Raw genomic sequence first — 17,035 nt, forward strand, 5'->3', positions numbered from 1 at the left:
TCACAGTAGACGGAAGTAGTAGGGCAAGTTCATATGTGAGAAAGAGCGCTCAAAAACCACCAAACGTCAAAACACCAATGAGTGGGAAGGGGACCCCCACTATTACACCAACAGATAGCTTACTGTTTCTAATAATACAATATGTAAAATGTCTAAGCTTAACTAGCAAGTGCCAGAAAACCCAAGGGGTGTACAGAAACTTGTATCAAGCTAGCTCCCTGCCAGCACAAACGGTCATGGGTTGACTTTGGTGAAAATCCGAACAGCTGGCCCAAAAGAATCTATTTCTACAGCAGCTTCAGTATTCAGGTATTTGAGAAAAACTATATCCTCTCGCCCCACGCATTGAATAGTAAGCGATACGAGTTTCATAAAAACCTGCAAGAAGGAGTAGTTTTAAGATAGGTTGCCCCACGTGCAAACATACTATGAAGGTTATCGAAAAGAAGCAAGCAATTCTATACCAGCTGCAGAGACAAACAATTCTATAGCAGCTGCAGAGAAAGGAACCAAAAGATAATAAATATGCACCCACAATTACCAACTGGGTCTGTTTAATTAGAAAGATGCTTTCAGAATACGCCCTCAATCAACCAGACATCTATATCAACTACTATCCACCTCCCATTTCAAAGAATCTGAGATGGCTGCAGAGTTCTCTCTCTCTCTCTCTCTCTGTGGAAAATGTCAACTGTGTACAGATATTCCCAGAGATGCTAAAAGAAGCCTGTCTCATTGGTTCTACAAAACTGTATACATGGCCATACAAGAAGAGAAGGCCTAGGCCGCAATCAAGCTATGCATCAAGGTGGCCCATCATTCATGTGATGAATGGATTAGAAGCCACCGAGGTGGAGCGTACTGCCACTATATCTGACCTCTGCTAAAAGGTAAAAACAGAGCTGATCTGCACCAGCATCGAAGAAAAGTATGTCACCGCTCCCCCGATGCCCTAGAGGAACCAACTGATGTATTCCACTTACTCTGAAGAGAGTGGATAATGTCAAGCCAAATGCTCGTGAGTACCTCCTATAAGCCTGGTGGTGTTGTCACAAACTGCTGACGTGTCAAGCCACTGAAGAACAAAGCTAACGTGCAGATCCTGGCCAAGGAGCCTAAACCCTAGAAGCAGCAGCAAAAGAAGTTTTACAGTCTTGCCGAGAGGCCTACTTTTTAAGAGAAGTTCCAGCCAACTTATGGGACCCCGTCCAATGGGGCCCTAGCAACCTAAAGATAGTAAATAAAGTTGGACCCACACACAAACAGCGTAGCAGCTGATGATATTGCAGATAGTACAGAATCCCGCAATTTAACCTAGTACGGAATCCTGCAATTTACGCAGCTGTGATGACGTGGCATCTGTACGGATTTCCGTAATTCACGCTGGCTGATTTACAACGCTAGCTTTTGGACCAGTTGCTTTTGAGTTTGAAGCTTTTCATGTAAATGCTTTTCAAGGGCAAGGGCCTTTCAATATGTGCAAAGGGCTCATTCTCTGGCACTCTTTTGGGTGAAGGTGCAAAGCATGAGTATCGGCATTGTACCGAGTTTAAGTAATATAAAGAAATACCGAAAGGGGCGCCAAGGTTTGGGGCCAGTGCTCTCTCGAGGTGGCACTCCGCCAGTCCCGTCTCGTGCCGTGCATCTCTTTCTGTTCAGTTGTTAATTGAAGTGCTTAAAGTTGTTCACTCTGTTCTTTTCTGCTCGCACGTGGTGCCCTACGTGAAGGCAACAAGCCTTCCAAATGTTCCACAAGGTGATGCTCACTATCGTGCAAAATATCTTGTCTCTGGATTGGGGATCACCGCTTATCATGGGAATCATGTTCAAAGTGCCTCGGTAATATCCATCTGTTGTAAGCATGAACATAAGATTACCGAACGAGTTTTCACGCGATAAAACTCTCCATTTTCGCACTCCTTCGCAATGGAACTGTGCATACTTGGAGGGGATTAGCAATTAGCTAATCCGGTTCCTGTACAGAAGGCTCATTTGGGAAAATTTGGACTCACAAAGGGGCCTTATAAGGACTTTGACTTTCTCTCTCATGTCCAAAACGGGCGTGCGGTAAATTTTTTGCAAATTAACTCTGAACTTGGCGGAGACTTGACAGTTAGAATCTAGTCTTCAAGCTCTTTCTATTTATATATAGCACGCCATGAGATTCCTCATATATTGAAAGATTCTATTTTTTATTCTCTTGTGATGTGACAACTACGTCTAGAATCTAAAGAATCAAAAATAAAATCTTTCAAAATATGAGGAATCTCGTGGCATGCTATATGTCAATAGAAAGAGCTTGAAGAGTAGATTCTAATTGCCAATTGCGAAAATTTTACCGCACGTCTGTTTTGGACATGAGAGAGGAAGTCAAACTCCTTACAAGGCCCTTTTGTGAGTCCAATTTTCCCCTAATGCTTGCCTTGGCAAACGCGCATAAAACCCCCACAATTGTACATGGTCATCTGAGAAGCCCAACTAGTGGGGCATTACCATATGTGCAAAGGGGGGAGAGAGATGCGCGAGAGCAAATCATCACGCTACATAGTGTAAGGATTTTAGTAGCTAATCCTTCATTAATTACTTAAACTCATGATTAAGACTTAAGAAACTTGAACTGTACTTAGAAACAAGACTCAAAAGACTCTGTGTTGATTGATTGAATGTGTGATACAAGGGCTCCTTATATAGGAGACGAAGAGACACACATAAAAAGACACGTCTCCTAGTGAAGAGACATGAAAAGTAAAGACACGTCCATTCGGCGAAGAACTGCAACCATTGGGCTAAGAGTCACACCCGTAGAGCGAAGGGGTGTGACCAGTCGTCGAAGAAGTATGGCTTTTGGCGAAGAGGAACATCTCTTGAGCGAGGGGTCGTGACCATCCAAGCGTAGGGGTTCTCCTTGGCATGGCATTTTGCGTATCTGCAACTAGGAGTGTATGTAATACTGCAACATAGTCACAATCGTGACATTCCCTCCCATTTAAAATAAGAGCCCGTGTCAAATAAATGCCTTCTGATATTGATAGAACTCTGGAATAGCATTGAATCTTCAAAAAATTTCAATCTTTGAGTTATCGGAAACCTTTGTCTTGAACCTTTGCTTCTTGCGAAACCTTTTTGCTTTTACTGCTAAATCCCATGTCATTGCATTGTTCAAATTCTTTTGAGAAGAATCTGGTTTAATCACGTTGACTGCAACAAGAGATTGATCTTCAAAATCCTTCGTGTGATGTAACACTTCTAACTTGAAATCTTCTAGTAACTCCGGCGATGTCACGTGCACATCTAACCCTATGTGCATGTGGACAAGCTACTTCATGACAAGGGTTCAGTCAGTCTAGCCTAGGAAGTGTTCTGGCACCTTTGTGAGTCTGTTCGCAGACCGTGCATGTCCAGACACTTAGAGTAGATGCATATCCTCTGGTTTGCACACAACATTACCATCAGATTCCATTAGGAGCATTTTACAGTGCAAGAAACCTATATTTCCTATTTTAGCCATTTTCCACTTGATATTTTTAAGTGACTTTTGTTGGGAAACTAGGTAGGGCAATTTACCCAAGCCACTATATAAGCAAACTAGTGCTGGCAATATCTGGCAAAAGAGACAACAGCCCACAGTGAAAGTGCAACTTCTCAATAAGACCAGCCTGAAGACCTAGCGTTTTCAAGCTACCAAGACAGCCAGCATTTTTCCAAGTGCAGATCAGCCCCAGCGTTTTGCATTTGCAGATCCACCTGGCGACAGCACGACACAGCAAGAGCCCTAGCGTTTTTGCGGCAGACCTCAGAACAAGCCTAGCGTTTTTTGGACAGCATTTTCAGCCTAGCCTTTTTGCAGATTTTTGGCGTCATCAGCTTTCCTGCATTAGAGTTTTACATTTTCAGCGTATCAACTCCGCACCGCAGTCCCTCAAACCTCGCAGATCTCACCTTCCCGCACCAAATCCTTGCCGCACGGTCAGATCAGCTAGCATTTGCAGATTCAGCCCGGAAAACGCAAATTTCAGCATCTGCGTTTTCAGCTCGTCGTCGTCACATCGTCGTCACCAACGTAGAGTCAAAATTCAACAGATAAAGATTTGCAGATTTCAGCCCTTTGCATTTTCAAAGTTCAACCCGTCTCGTCGTCGTCAACATCATCAGCAAGTCCATGCATTGTAGAGATTTGTGCAATCCATAGTTGACCGCTCTCGCCATAGAGAGTGGGGCCTTTGGAAGAGGGTTTGACAACATTCTGGTGTCGTATTCTTCTCTCTCTATCTCTCAGTCTCAACACCTTCATTCACAGTGTCATTCACTTTGTTTGTGATCATTTGCACTCTCTCACTAAAGGAACGAGAAGGCTCTCCCTTCCGTAAATAAAAGGAACCTTGAGCACAGTTCGGAGCACCCCTCTTGAGCAAAGTTCAACATTCACTTCCGCTGCACCTTACATTGGTATCAGAGCTTTGGCAACGTTCTATATCACTCAAGGAAAGAACCACAAATTTTTTTTTGCTTGTTGCGGTCGCACGTAACCCAAGTCCACTTGGGCGTGTCGATTCCTAATCGTGTTTTTGAAGAATTACAGGAAACCCAAGAAAGAAGGGCTTGTCCAGCCTCCCCTTGTTTCTCTTTTCACTCATTGAGAGCGGACCGTGCACTTAGCAGCCGGCCAATCGACGTGAGGTGGGGAAAAGCAACCTTGGTGTGAGCGCAAGGCCGATAAGGTGTGCGCCCGCAGGAAAGAGAAGAGCTCGGGTAAGAGAAGATCCTTCTCTAACACAGATTGCAAGCGAAAGAAGAACCTCAAGACTCAAGAACCCAAGACCCACAAGAACCCAAGTTCCTCCTGAAATTAAGAACCCAAGACTTTAGTGTATGGTCATTACCCGAAGCGGGATGGATACTTTGCATGGAGGTGATGAGCATGGCAGTGGCTAAGAAGAATTTTCCCCACCAGGAGGTTTTTCTAACCCTCCGCCTTCCCCATGTACGCCAAGGATTGCACCAAATCCTATGGAGGCTTTGATCAAGTCAATCATGGACATGATGTTACACCAAGAAGCGCAATGCGTTACCATGGAGCGTGAGCGCCAAGACAGACAGGCATCCTTGGATTGCGAGCATGAACAAACGCGCTTAGCGGTCGAGGAACGAAAAGAAAGAAAAGCAGAAAGAAAGGTAGCTATTGAGCGTGAGCGTGAGCAAGCGCGCTTGGCGGCCGAAGAAAGAAAGGAGGCGGCCGTCGAATGCCCAAAAGCATATCACATCCTGAAAGAGGAGAGACTACAAATTTTCTGCGGAAGGACGCTTGTTGAACAGTGAACAAAACATCAGGGCACTTGTGCGTGATGAGCGAGCCCATACCGGGAGAGAAGCCTGACACCTCGAAAGGAGATGTTATAACCGGCCTGTACAACGTAGAGGGCGGTACTATTTCAATTACCTGTTAACTTTACACAGAGCACTGAGAAGGGAAGAGAACACAATTGCATCCAGCGACTAGAATGTCACTGCGCACACGAGACCGACACCCTGTAGGCCCCAAAGACTGGCGCCCCTTTTGGTATTTCTTTATTCAAATTAAGGTAGACGATCTGACCACTTCGCACAAGCTTTCACAAAGCTGTCCAAACCTGGCAAGGGCTGAAAACGCAGGTTTTCGACCTGATTTTGGCAACATAACAGCGCAAAAACCCCTGAAGGTCAAAAGCACCTGTCTAGGACGGATTCCCTCGCTATCTGGAAGCTTTCTGGTGGGCTGTCACAGAATTTCAGCTGGCTGTAATTTCCTGTTTTTCACTGCCGGGTGCCCAAAAGCCTGTACACGCATCCCAAGGCTCTCACGAGGCTCCCCCAAGGTTCCCTTGCAGTTTAGGTGCGAAACCCTAAACCTGCAGAAAAACACAGCAGGCTGTAATTCGCTGTTTCGGATCATTTTCAGCAGAGCGAACACGCCTACGCGTGTCCCAAGGGCTCCCGCACGCAATGGGACAGTTCCCCTGTGAATTGGACGAGTTTTCACGCGAGAAAACTCTCCGAGCTCGCAATCGTTCGCGATGGAACTGTGCGTACCTGTGGGGGATTAGCAATTAGCTAATCCGGTTCCTGTTCAGAAGGCTCTTGCCTTGGCAAACGCGCATAAACCCCCAGAACTGTACATGTTCAACTGAGTAGCCCAACTAGTGGGGCATTACCATATGTGCCAAAGGGGGGAAAGAGATGCACGAGAGCAAGTCATCGCCCTACATGAGACAGAGGAGAAGGCAAGCTTTCCATTAAAGCTGTAGACCTGCACCCACTACTCACACACCCACTACTCACACACACACTGTAGGTCACTTGTGTTCAAAAATCAGCCTCCTCTCTCAAATTGGGCGCCCCCTCTTCATGCTGGAAGTGGCAAAATTGTCTGGAGCCGCCATGTGTCCAGTTTGCCCCTTTTGAGTTAATTCTCTAGTTCCCACTGACTTATAAAGTTATAAGTGACTTTCCGAGTGGCCCAGACTTCATTTGGCGCACACAGGCTTCCATACTCGTCAGAATTCAGTGCTAACTAGCCCGACCAGTCCCAGACTGACCGACCCAGACTCCCGCTGTGAGAAACCTATTCGGCCGCAGCCGTTTCACACTGGCCATGCAATGTCCACTTGCACCTTTTCAAGGATTCCGAGGAAAACAAGTAAAAATAAAAATAAATAAAAATATCTAGTACTTATTTACGGAAGGCAACAGGAAAAATACACCTCCTAGTGACACACCCCACCCTTGAAATACTGCAAGCGACCTCGCTTGCATGCCAATAATACATGTGGTATCTGTTGATATCACACATATTCTATGATGGGAATCCAAGATATACATGCTTCTGGAAATGTAGTGTTGGACGATTAAACAATCCCACCAACCTGGCTACAACACATATATCAAGTATAGAAGCCTTCTAGTGTACTCTGAAGCACAAACTTCTCTAGCTAAATTCTGTATGAAAAGAGTAGATACAATTGCTTAACTACTCTCTTGAGCATCATGAACCATGCTCTTGCCTTGCTCCAAAAGTCTACATCAAGTCACTGTGGGTTCCATCTGAAAGGCTTCAAGATACAATTGCAATAGCTGAGGTGAATCAAGCAATTCAAACTCTTCCATCCATTTGGCATCCAACGATGGATAGTTCTTGAACTTCACCAAATAGCGTCTTGCAACCTTTCTTTCTTTATGTGCCAATATTTGTTCAGGAACAAGGATTTCATCCAATTCTTCCACTTCGGGTTGTTCCTCATCAAGCATATTCTCTGGCACATCACCAACAAAGGGTCTTAGAAGGCTGACATGAAAAGCATTATGTATTTTCCAGCCTTCTGGTAGCTTTAACCTGTAAGCTACATCGATGATCTTTTCTGAAATCCGAAAAGGACCATAATATCGCATACTGAGCTTAGAAAACAAGCGTTCCTTGCCTTTCCTTTTCCTTAACCTGGCCTTTTCAAAGCGCAAAAGCACCCAATCACCAAGTGAAAATACAAGTTCACGACGGTGACGATCTGCAGCTTTCTTTTGCTTAGCCTGAGTCTTCTCAAGAGCAATCTTTATCTTCCTGTATGTTTCATCCATATCTTGCACATACTTGTCTGCCTCAAAAATCTTGTCCTTAGTCTGCAAAATGTGCGGGACTTTCTTCCCTCCTTCCACTATCTCAAATGGTGCCTTACCTATTGACGTATGCACAGTGTTATTGTAAGCATATTCAACCAATAGAAGATGATGTTCCCAAGTTGCCTTGTGCTCTGACACATAACATTTGAGCAGGTCCAGAACAATAGAATTTGCCTCTTCTGACTGTCCATCAATTTGCGGATGAAACGAAGAAGAGAACTTTAGCGTAGTGCCCATGTTCTCAAACAATGCCTTCCAGAAAAGACTCATCATACGTGGATCCCTGTCACTAACAATTGACTGAGGCATCCCGTGATATTTAAAGATATTGCTCATGAATATCTTGACCATGTGTTCTGGCTTTATCTTCTTCCTCACAGGAATGAAATGGGCCTGCTTACTGAACCTACAAATGATAGTCCAAATCCCATCATTGCTTGCTTGCGTCCTTGGAAGATCAAAGATAAAGTCCATTGCTATGCTTTCCCATGGCCTATCTGGGATCAGCAATGGCTGCAACAATCCCGGTTGCTTTTGTCTGTCAAATTTGACTTTTTGGCATACTAAGCATGATCTTACAAATGTGTCAACATCTTGACGTAAAGTTGGCCAATAGAAGAATGCCTCAACCCCTTTCACGGTCGCATCAATTCCACGATGCCCAGCATAAGGTGGAGCATGACTTTCCATCAAAATCTTTGGCCGTAACTGTTTAGTAACGCATAACTTTCCATGCATCATGAGAAAGTCATTCTTAAGCATATAGTGCTCATGATGTTGCCCATCAACAAGCTGGTCATAGATCCTTGCAAAATCTGAATCTTCAGCATATTGTGTCTTCATTTCGTCTAGTTCACAATGGTACGGAATTGACATTGCTGAAATTTGGGGCTTTCGTGACAACGCATCAGCCACCACGTTCTTTTTCCCTTGCACATGCACAATCTGAAAATGGAACATTGACAAGATGTTTGCCCATCGCATGTGCTTCTCAGACAACTTCGTCTGTGTGAGAAAATATCGCAAGGTTTGATGATCCGTTTGGACAACAAAATCAGCCCCTAGCAGATAGTGTTTCCAACTAGTGAGAGCATGAATTACTGCCAGCAATTCTTTCTCATAGACTTGCAAGTTTCTTTCAGTCTTCAAAAGAATTCTGCTCTCATACGCGACTACTCGGCCATTCTGCATTAGAACTGCACCAAGACTATGGCCACACGCATCACACTGAACCACAAAAGGTTTTGAAAGATCTGGCAAAATGATTACCGGATCTGAAGTCAGCTTCTCTTTCAAGTGTTTGAACGCTAAAATTTCCTTGGCTGTCCACTTGAAAGGAACTCCTTTTCCTTGTAGTGCATGGAGTGGAGAAGCAATCTCAGCAAAATTTCGGATGAACCTCCTGTAGTAGGAACATAAGCCTAGAAAGCTTCGAATGTCATGTACGGACTTCAAGTCTGGCCATGACCTAATTGCTTCCACATTAGTGGGATCCATGCGTACCCCATCCTTTGAAACAATGTGCCCAAGGAAGTGAATCTCTTGCAAAAAGAATTCACTCTTCTTCGCATTAATGAGTAGCCTGTTCTGACGTAACTCATTGAAAACTGCAGTCAAGTGATCCCTATGCTCCTCTTCTGACTTCGAATAGACAATCATGTCATCAAAGAAGGTACCCACGAAGTTTCTATGTGGTCTAAAAATTCTGTCCATCATTCTATTAAACGTGGCAGGAGCATTTTGTTAGGGAATAAAGGCCTAAGTGCCTTGTACTTATTAACTTATAAGTTAGGGGGCCCAAGTGTGAATGGCCCCCTAGTCACTTACTCATATACTCAAAGGTCAAGCCCAAATAAAACATAGCGTGACTTCTCCCAGATTTGAACGAGCTCTCTCTCTCTCACGCCTTTCTCTACGTGAACTTCTTCTCCGCCTCTCTCCTCTTCTCCTTCACTCTCATTGCATAGAGTAGCAAGTGGGCTCTCTCTCCTGCTCCCCCACACATGGTATCAGAGCTTTAGGGTTTCCAAGAGAGCCATTTCCGCAACACAGATTAGAATTCTGTTCTTGCTCGCTACGGGAAGGATATTCAACCGTTTTCGATCAACTCTGTCGCGAAGGGATCCTCTCACCATGTAGAATCGACCTCCGGTGACAGTTTCCCCAAAATTAGGGTTTCAAAAACTGGCGAACAGCAGCCTATTTCTACTGAAATTGACCAACTTCGGGATCAATTTGATGCAATTTCATTAGGGCAAGTCTCACAGGTCAATCTTACAGGTGTTTCCACCAACGAGGTTCTGAAAATTCAGCAAAACAGGTGTTTACAGGTCTGATTTTTGCCCTAAAACAGGGAATTTCAGCAAGCAAATGATGTATACACCTTGTGGAAACCTTTGGTAAGGGTTTGGCAGTGAATGTACGCTGTTTTGGGGTGATTTCGCGTGAAATTTGCTCGCTGTTTTTCTGTAACAGCAAGCTGTTTTTTGCCCGATTGCGCACATTTGGGCGTGTTTAGGTCGGCAAAACAGGGTTTCAGTGTTTGCAATCACTCAGAATGACTTCTAGCAGTGAAAGTGGCAATTTGTTGCACATTCGCAAGCTTGAAGGGGCCCATAACTTTGCTATATGGAAGAAGCAATGTTATAATGTGATGTTGCAGAAGAAACAGGCGAAACCTATTAAGTTACAGGGTGTGAAACCGGTTGATATGGAGGTTGAAGAATGGGAAGAAGTGGACGAGTTGGCTCGCTCCACGATCATGCTTTCGGTGTCTAACAATTTACTCTTCAATGTAGAGAATGAGCAGATAGCATGGGGCATGTGGAAGCGTTTAGACGAGTTGTATGCACAGCAGAGTGCTGCCAGTAAAGTGTATTGGCTTAAGAGCTTATGGATCTCCGCATGAAGGAGGGCACGCACATGTCAGTGCACCTCAATGAATTCAATTCTATTTTCAGCCAACTGACAGAGCTGAAATTCACAATTGATGAGGAGTTCAAAGCTACTTTTCTGCTATGCACATTGCCCGAGAGTTGGGATGTATTCCGGACAGCTCTTAGTAACTCAAGTGCGTCACTTAAGTATGCAGATGTAGAGAGTTCTCTCTTGATGGAAGAGATGAACAGAAAGAACACCACAGGTGGGTCTTCTAATGCATTGCACTTGAGAGGCAGGTCTCAACAGAGGGAGAAATCTGACAGTAAGGACAGGGCACGCAGCAAATCTCGTAGGAAAGATGTTGTGTGTCATCATTGTGGAAAGAAAGGGCATTATAAACGGGAATGCTATGAGTGGAAGAAAGAGAAGAACAAGGGTGCTGAAACTAATGCAAAGGACAAGGGACATGCCAAGAAGAGCACTGTGTTGATTAAGGAAATCAATGTTGCTAGTAGTTGTGACAGTGACAGCAGCACTGATGTACTCAATGCCTCTTCTGTGGATGCACATACCCTTGCTATGGGTTCTGATGTGGACATGCATACTTGGATTCTTGATTCAGGTGCCTCCTTTCATGTAAACACCTCATAGGGATTGGTTTACACAGTACTCAGGTGAGGTGCAGGGCACTGTTTATTTGGGAGATAACTATGCATGTGACATTGCAGGTATTGGCAGTGTCCAGTTTTCCTTTGTTGATGGTATGACTTTTGTTTTGCACAAAGTGCGCCATGTGCCACAACTCAAGAAGAGTTTGATTAGTACAGGGCAGCTAGATGATACAGGCTATCACACCACTTTTGGTGATAGCAAGTGGAAAATTTGTAAAGGGGCCCGGATTGTAGCCAAGGGTTATAAATCGGACACTTTGTATCCTTTGCATGTATCTAGTGTGCGTGACCATGTTGTCGCCGTAACCGAGCAGCCAAGTGTTTCTTTGTGGCATGGCCGGTTGGGACACATGAGTAAAAGAGGAATGGAAACTCTGTCTCGTTGTGGTTATTTGCCGTGTTTGAGGTATGCTGATTTTTCTCATTGTGAGCATTGTATTTATGGTAAGCACAGTCAAACACCGCACAAAAGGTCACTCTCTTTGAAGTCTGACAGGTTAGACTTAGTGCATTCCGATGTATGTGAAATGCCACAGTTGTCCTTAGGGGGAAAGAAATATTTTGTCTCGTTTATCGATGATGCTACACGTAAGGTGTGGGTGTATCCAATACGTGCTAAAAGCAATGTTTTGGATACTTTCAAGAAGTTTCTTGCGTTTGTTGAGAATCAAACAGACAAGAAGCTTAGGTCTTTGCGCTCAGACAATGGGGGGGAGTATGTATCAAAAGCATTTATTGACTTTTGTGCTACTAAAGGTATTAAAAGAGAGCTCACGGCTCCTTTTAATCCCTCTCAGAATGGAGTTGCAGAGAGGTTGAACCGGACTATCCAAGAGAAAGTTCGGAGTATGCTGTCACATGCTGCATTACCTCATGGTTTTTGGGCAGAAGCTGTGCAAACAGCTATTCACTTGATTAATCGCTCACCTAGCAAAGCTTTGGGTGGAAAAGTGCCTGAGGAGGTGTGGTCTGGCAAGCCACCCTCATATGCACATTTAAGAGTGTTTGGTTGTGAGGCCTATGTTCACATCCGGAGTGAACTGCGCGCCAAACTAGAACCAAAGTCTCATAAATGCATTTTCCTAGGATATGGTGAGGATGGTGAAATGGGGTATAGATTATGGGATCCCGCATTACGGAAAATCATACGCAGAAATGATGTCATCTTCAATGAGAATTGCATGCACAAACAGCCCACAAAGGTCGAGGAAGTGCGCCGGATTGTTTTTCGTGAAGATGTTACATATGGACAGCCAAGAAGGCCCAATGTTCAGCAGCCTTTACATGCTGAAAATGGTGCTGAAAATCAGCCATTAGCTGCTGAAAATCAGCCCCCACAAGTTGCCATTGATGCACCACAGGTAGGGGAACAGGTTGATGCTCCTAGACCGCCCGTTGTTGCGATGCAACCGGCTGAACAGCCTGCTGTTTTTGATGATTTACAGGCTGAAAATCCACCTGTTATGGATCATTGGGTGCGTAGGTCTACTCGGGTGACAAGGTCCCCCCGATAGATATGAACCGTCTTTGGACTATGTCATGCTTACTGATTGTGGTGAGCCGTCTTGCTATAAAGAGGCTATGCAACGGGAAGACAGTAAGAAATGGTTCAAAGCAATGGTTTCGGAAATGCAGTCTTTGGAGAAAAACCATACATGGGACTTGGTTGATTTGCCTAAAGGGCATAAGGCTCTGCCATGTAAATGGGTTTACAAGACCAAGGTCACATCTGATGCTTCTTCAAAGTACAAGGCACGTTTGGTTGCTAAAGGGTACAAGCAAAAGCATGGTGTTGATTTTGATGAGATTTTTTCTCCTGTTGTAAAGCTTGCCACATTACGTCTTGTTTTAGGCCTGGTTGCTTCTGAAGATATGGAGTTAAAGCAAATGGATGTCAAAACAGCGTTTTTGCATGGCGATTTGCTTGAGATGATCTATATGATGCAGCCAGAAGGTTTTGTGTCAAAGGGGCAAGAGAAGAAAGTATGTAGACTCTTGAAGAGCTTGTATGGTTTGAAACAGTCTCCCCGTGCATGGTATCACAAGTTTGATACATTCATGAGGTCTCAAGGATACAAAAGAAGTAATTCTGATCACTGTTTGTATATCAAAACGGCAAGTGATGGATCTCTTCTATTGCTGATTTTGTATGTTGATGACATGCTTATTGCGGGTAAAAATGTCACGGAGTTGGATGCATTACAGCAAAGCTTAAAGAATCGCTTTGACATGAAGGATCTTGGTGATGCTAATCATATTTTGGGCATGCGTATCTCTCGAGATAGACCTAACAGGCGTCTGTATCTATCTCAACAAGATTATGTTAATAAGGTGCTACATCGTTTTCATATGGATGGGGGAAAGGCACTTGGTACTCCGCTGCCTCCATATGTAAAACTGACTGCACATGACTGCCCAAACACAGATGATATGCGGGCTGAAATGGCCAAGACTCCTTATGCATCAGCCGTTGGCAGTTTGATGTATGCTATGGTTGCTACACGTCCGGACATTGCATTTGCGGTGGGAGTGGTAAGCAGGTACATGAGCAATCCTGGCAAAAAGCATTGGGAAGCAGTGAAGTGTATCTTGAGATACTTGAAAGGCACTAAAGACTTGTGCATTTGTTTTGGGAAGAGTGAGACATCTGTGCATGGCTTTACAGATGCAGATTTTGCTGGACATCCAGATTGCAGGAAGTCTCCCTCTGGATATGTGTTTACATTCACAGGAGGTGCAGTTTCTTGGATTTCTAGACTGCAAAAATGTGTTGCTTTGTCTACCACTGAGGCTGAGTATGTGGCTGCCACTGAGGCATGCAAAGAAGCTTTGTGGCTCATGCGTTTGGTAGAAGAGCTTGGCATTAAGTCACCGGTTCCTGTGCTACACTGTGATAGTCAGAGTGCTATTATGCTTGCAAGGAATCCTGTTTTTCATGCCAAGACAAAGCACATAGAGGTGAAGTATCATTTTATCAGGAGTGTGCTTGATGACAAGAGCATTACACTTGTTAAGGTGCACACAGATGACAATCCTGCAGATCTTTTGACCAAGAGTCTTCCAGCAGAGCGGTTTGCATATTGCCGTCAGATGATGGGTGTTGGATGAGTAAGTGCATGATCAGCTGATGTATCATAGTTAGCTGATTCTTTGATCTCCCAAGGTACATTGCCTTTAGGTGGGAGGTTGTTAGGGAATAAAGGCCTAAGTGCCTTGTACTTATTAACTTATTAACTTATAAGTTAGGGGGCCCAAGTGTGAATGGCCCCCTAGTCACTTACTCATATACTCAAAGGTCAAGCCCAAATAAAACATAGCGTGACTTCTCCCAGATTTGAACGAGCTCTCTCTCTCTCACGCCTTTCTCTGCGTGAACTTCTTCTCTCTCCTCTTCTCCTTCACTCTCATTGCATAGAGTAGCAAGTGGGCTCTCTCTCCTGCTCCCCCACACATTTGTGAGACCAAATGGCATGACAAGAAACTCATAGAGACCAAATGTTGTCCTGAACGTAGTCTTATGGACATCTTCTGGCCTAATGCGTATCTGATGGTACCCACTCTTTAGGTCTATTCTTGTAAACAATGACGCTCCCTCAAGCAGATCAAGAATGTCATCTATCCTCGATATGGGGAACCTGTTCTTGATGGTATTCTTATTCAAGGCGCGATAGTCAATGCACATGCGCCATGAACCATCCTTCTTTTGCACTAAGAGTACAGGCGAACAAAAAGGGGATGAACTGGGCTGAATCAGCCCCTTCTCTAAAAGCTCGTTGACCTGACTCATAATCTCTTTCTGCTGGGCTGCACTAACCTTGTATGGTGGTCTATTCGGTGGACTAGAACCTGGCACAAGATCTATGGTATGATCCTCAGGTCTCTCAGGAGGTAACTCCCCTGGCAAAGAGTCCGAAAAACAATCACTGAAACCACTCAAAAAAGTTGACCTGTCTTTATCTAAGGTAGACAAATTAGATACAACTTGAGGTACTTCTTTTGCAAAGATCAAGTACGCAGAAAGATATTCTTTATTACAGATGAAATAGAAGAAGCAGAAACAACTGGAACAAACTCGCCTTTAAGCTTTACATCAAGGACATGAGTTTTTGCTCTATGTACAAGGGTAATCTTTTTGTTGTAAGTATCCACCATAGCATGCAACCTGTAACACCATGGGATACCCAATAACACATCACAGCCCTCAAGTGGCATAATATGAAACTCTTCCGCATCGACATAACTCTGAATGTGCAGACGAAGCTTCCCCAAAATGGGAGTAACGGGCTCTGAATGACCTGGGCATGCCAAACCTGCTTCCCCTGTCATACCCATCTCCTCTGCACGAATGCCCAACTTTGATGCCAATTCTGGTGATATGAAATTTGCACGGGCTCCTGGATCAAAGAAAACCAGCACTGTCTGGTCTCTAACTTTGCCCCAAGCTCTGCACAGCTCCGTGGCATTTGTGTTTGGTTGGTCTCCAACCAAATCTGGAACAAGTCCTGCACTTGGCTTTGGCTTCTTCCCTTTATGGTTTGACTTGTCATCCTTATCCTGTGACTTCTTCTGTGGGCATTCATTTGCAAAATGTCCTTCCTGTTCACAAATGTAGCATTTCTTGGCCTCCCTAAGAGCTTTCCGTTCTTCAAAAGTTTTGCCAGAAAAATGCCTCTTTTGTCCTTGTCCTTGTCCCGAAGAAGACTTAGACTGCTTCTTGGACGTATCACCTTCTTCAATGGAGGGCTTCTTTGTGGGAGGCTCAGAAGGCTTTGCTGCAACATTGCCCTTGGCTGAAAACTGTTTGCCCTGGGACCCTTTCTTGTGGCTATTAAATCCATCAGAATCTCCCTTTGACAGATTGCTGGCCACTCTTGCATTCTCTATCAACTGAAACATATTCATGACAGTAGTCTTTGTGCAGTAGTCCCTGATTTTCTTGGGCAATCCGCAACAGTACTTCTCAATCTGTTCTGATAATGGCACAAACCTGTAAGAGGTGGTTGGCAACAGTGCGGCCCAAAATTGTTTATTGTACTCTTCCAAGTTCGCACACTGTTTAGCATTCAACTCGTGCCATTCTGTCATCACATCCACTTCAAAAGTGTTTGTCAACCATGCAGGCGCAAAAAGCTGTTTGAATTGGACCCACGTTTTTGGGGCTTGACCCTGGTTCAACAATGCGGTCCACCATTGAAGCGCATTCCCTTTCAAGAAAGTGGCAGCCTTGCGTATCTTTGAAGATTCCGTGAAGTTTCCTCCAGCATAAGCTGCATCGAACTGCTGTATGAAGGTCAAAGTCTTCAATTGATCCTCACTTCCTCTAAAAGTTTCAAATTTCACTCCCTGCCCACCTTCCTTGTAATCCTTCAACTGACTCAAAGGAGCCACATTATCATAAACAGGTGCCTGTAACAGTGGTGCTCCACGATTGTTCATTCCAGCACTCGCATCAACTGTTTTACTTGTGGTATCTGCATTTGGTACGTATGGCTGCGAAAAACCAGCCACACCAAATTGTGTTCCAGGCACTCGAAACTGGCCATAGGCACCCTGAAAACCTGGTTGGACACCCATGTTCGCGTACATAGGGTTACCCATGCCTGTTTGCATTGTCCCGAACACATTCCCCGGCATATAACCTGTGGAAGGTCCCGCCATAGCTTGAAACACTGAACCACCTCCAAAATAACCAGGATAAGTATTAGGTAATGGAAGGGTCTGACGCATAGCGTGTTCATTACTCCCTTGACCATTCACAAACGGTTCTTGTCCAGCTAAAGCAAGCTGCTTTGGATCATTGGACGCCGCTAGTTGCTCAACCACATGGGCTTTCCCTC

At 44.5% G+C, this 17,035-nt stretch overlaps 1 protein-coding gene across 1 annotated transcript; it reads right to left on the bottom strand.

Annotated features, from left to right (window-relative positions):
• Positions 1–234: 234 nt before the first annotated feature.
• Positions 235–16,832, bottom strand: LOC147438083 (uncharacterized). Its single transcript, XM_086486693.1, has 7 exons — positions 16,748–16,832; positions 16,661–16,669; positions 15,983–16,618; positions 1,027–1,122; positions 879–952; positions 465–467; positions 235–378 (listed from the first exon to the last, which is right to left on the bottom strand). The coding sequence occupies exons 1-7, from the start codon at positions 16,830–16,832 to the stop codon at positions 235–237; spliced, it is 1,047 nt and encodes a 348-aa protein (XP_086342819.1).
• Positions 16,833–17,035: the final 203 nt, after the last annotated feature.

Source organism: Adiantum capillus-veneris, chromosome 17, assembly GCF_014529385.1.
Source record: "Adiantum capillus-veneris isolate H3 chromosome 17, ASM1452938v2, whole genome shotgun sequence".
Classification (NCBI taxonomy): domain Eukaryota; kingdom Viridiplantae; phylum Streptophyta; class Polypodiopsida; order Polypodiales; family Pteridaceae; genus Adiantum; species Adiantum capillus-veneris.

Coding starts and splice junctions, on each gene's coding strand:
- LOC147438083 (XM_086486693.1), bottom strand. CDS start 16,832: ATGCCGGGGAATGTGTTCGGGACAATGCAAACAGGCATGGGTAACCCT. Junction 1,123..15,982: donor CAAACAGTTTTCAGCCAAGG/GCAATGTTGCAG, acceptor TGCTGCTTCTAG/GGTTTAGGCTCCTTGGCCAG. Junction 953..1,026: donor CACCACCAGGCTTATAGGAG/GTACTCACGAGC, acceptor TGGTTCCTCTAG/GGCATCGGGGGAGCGGTGAC.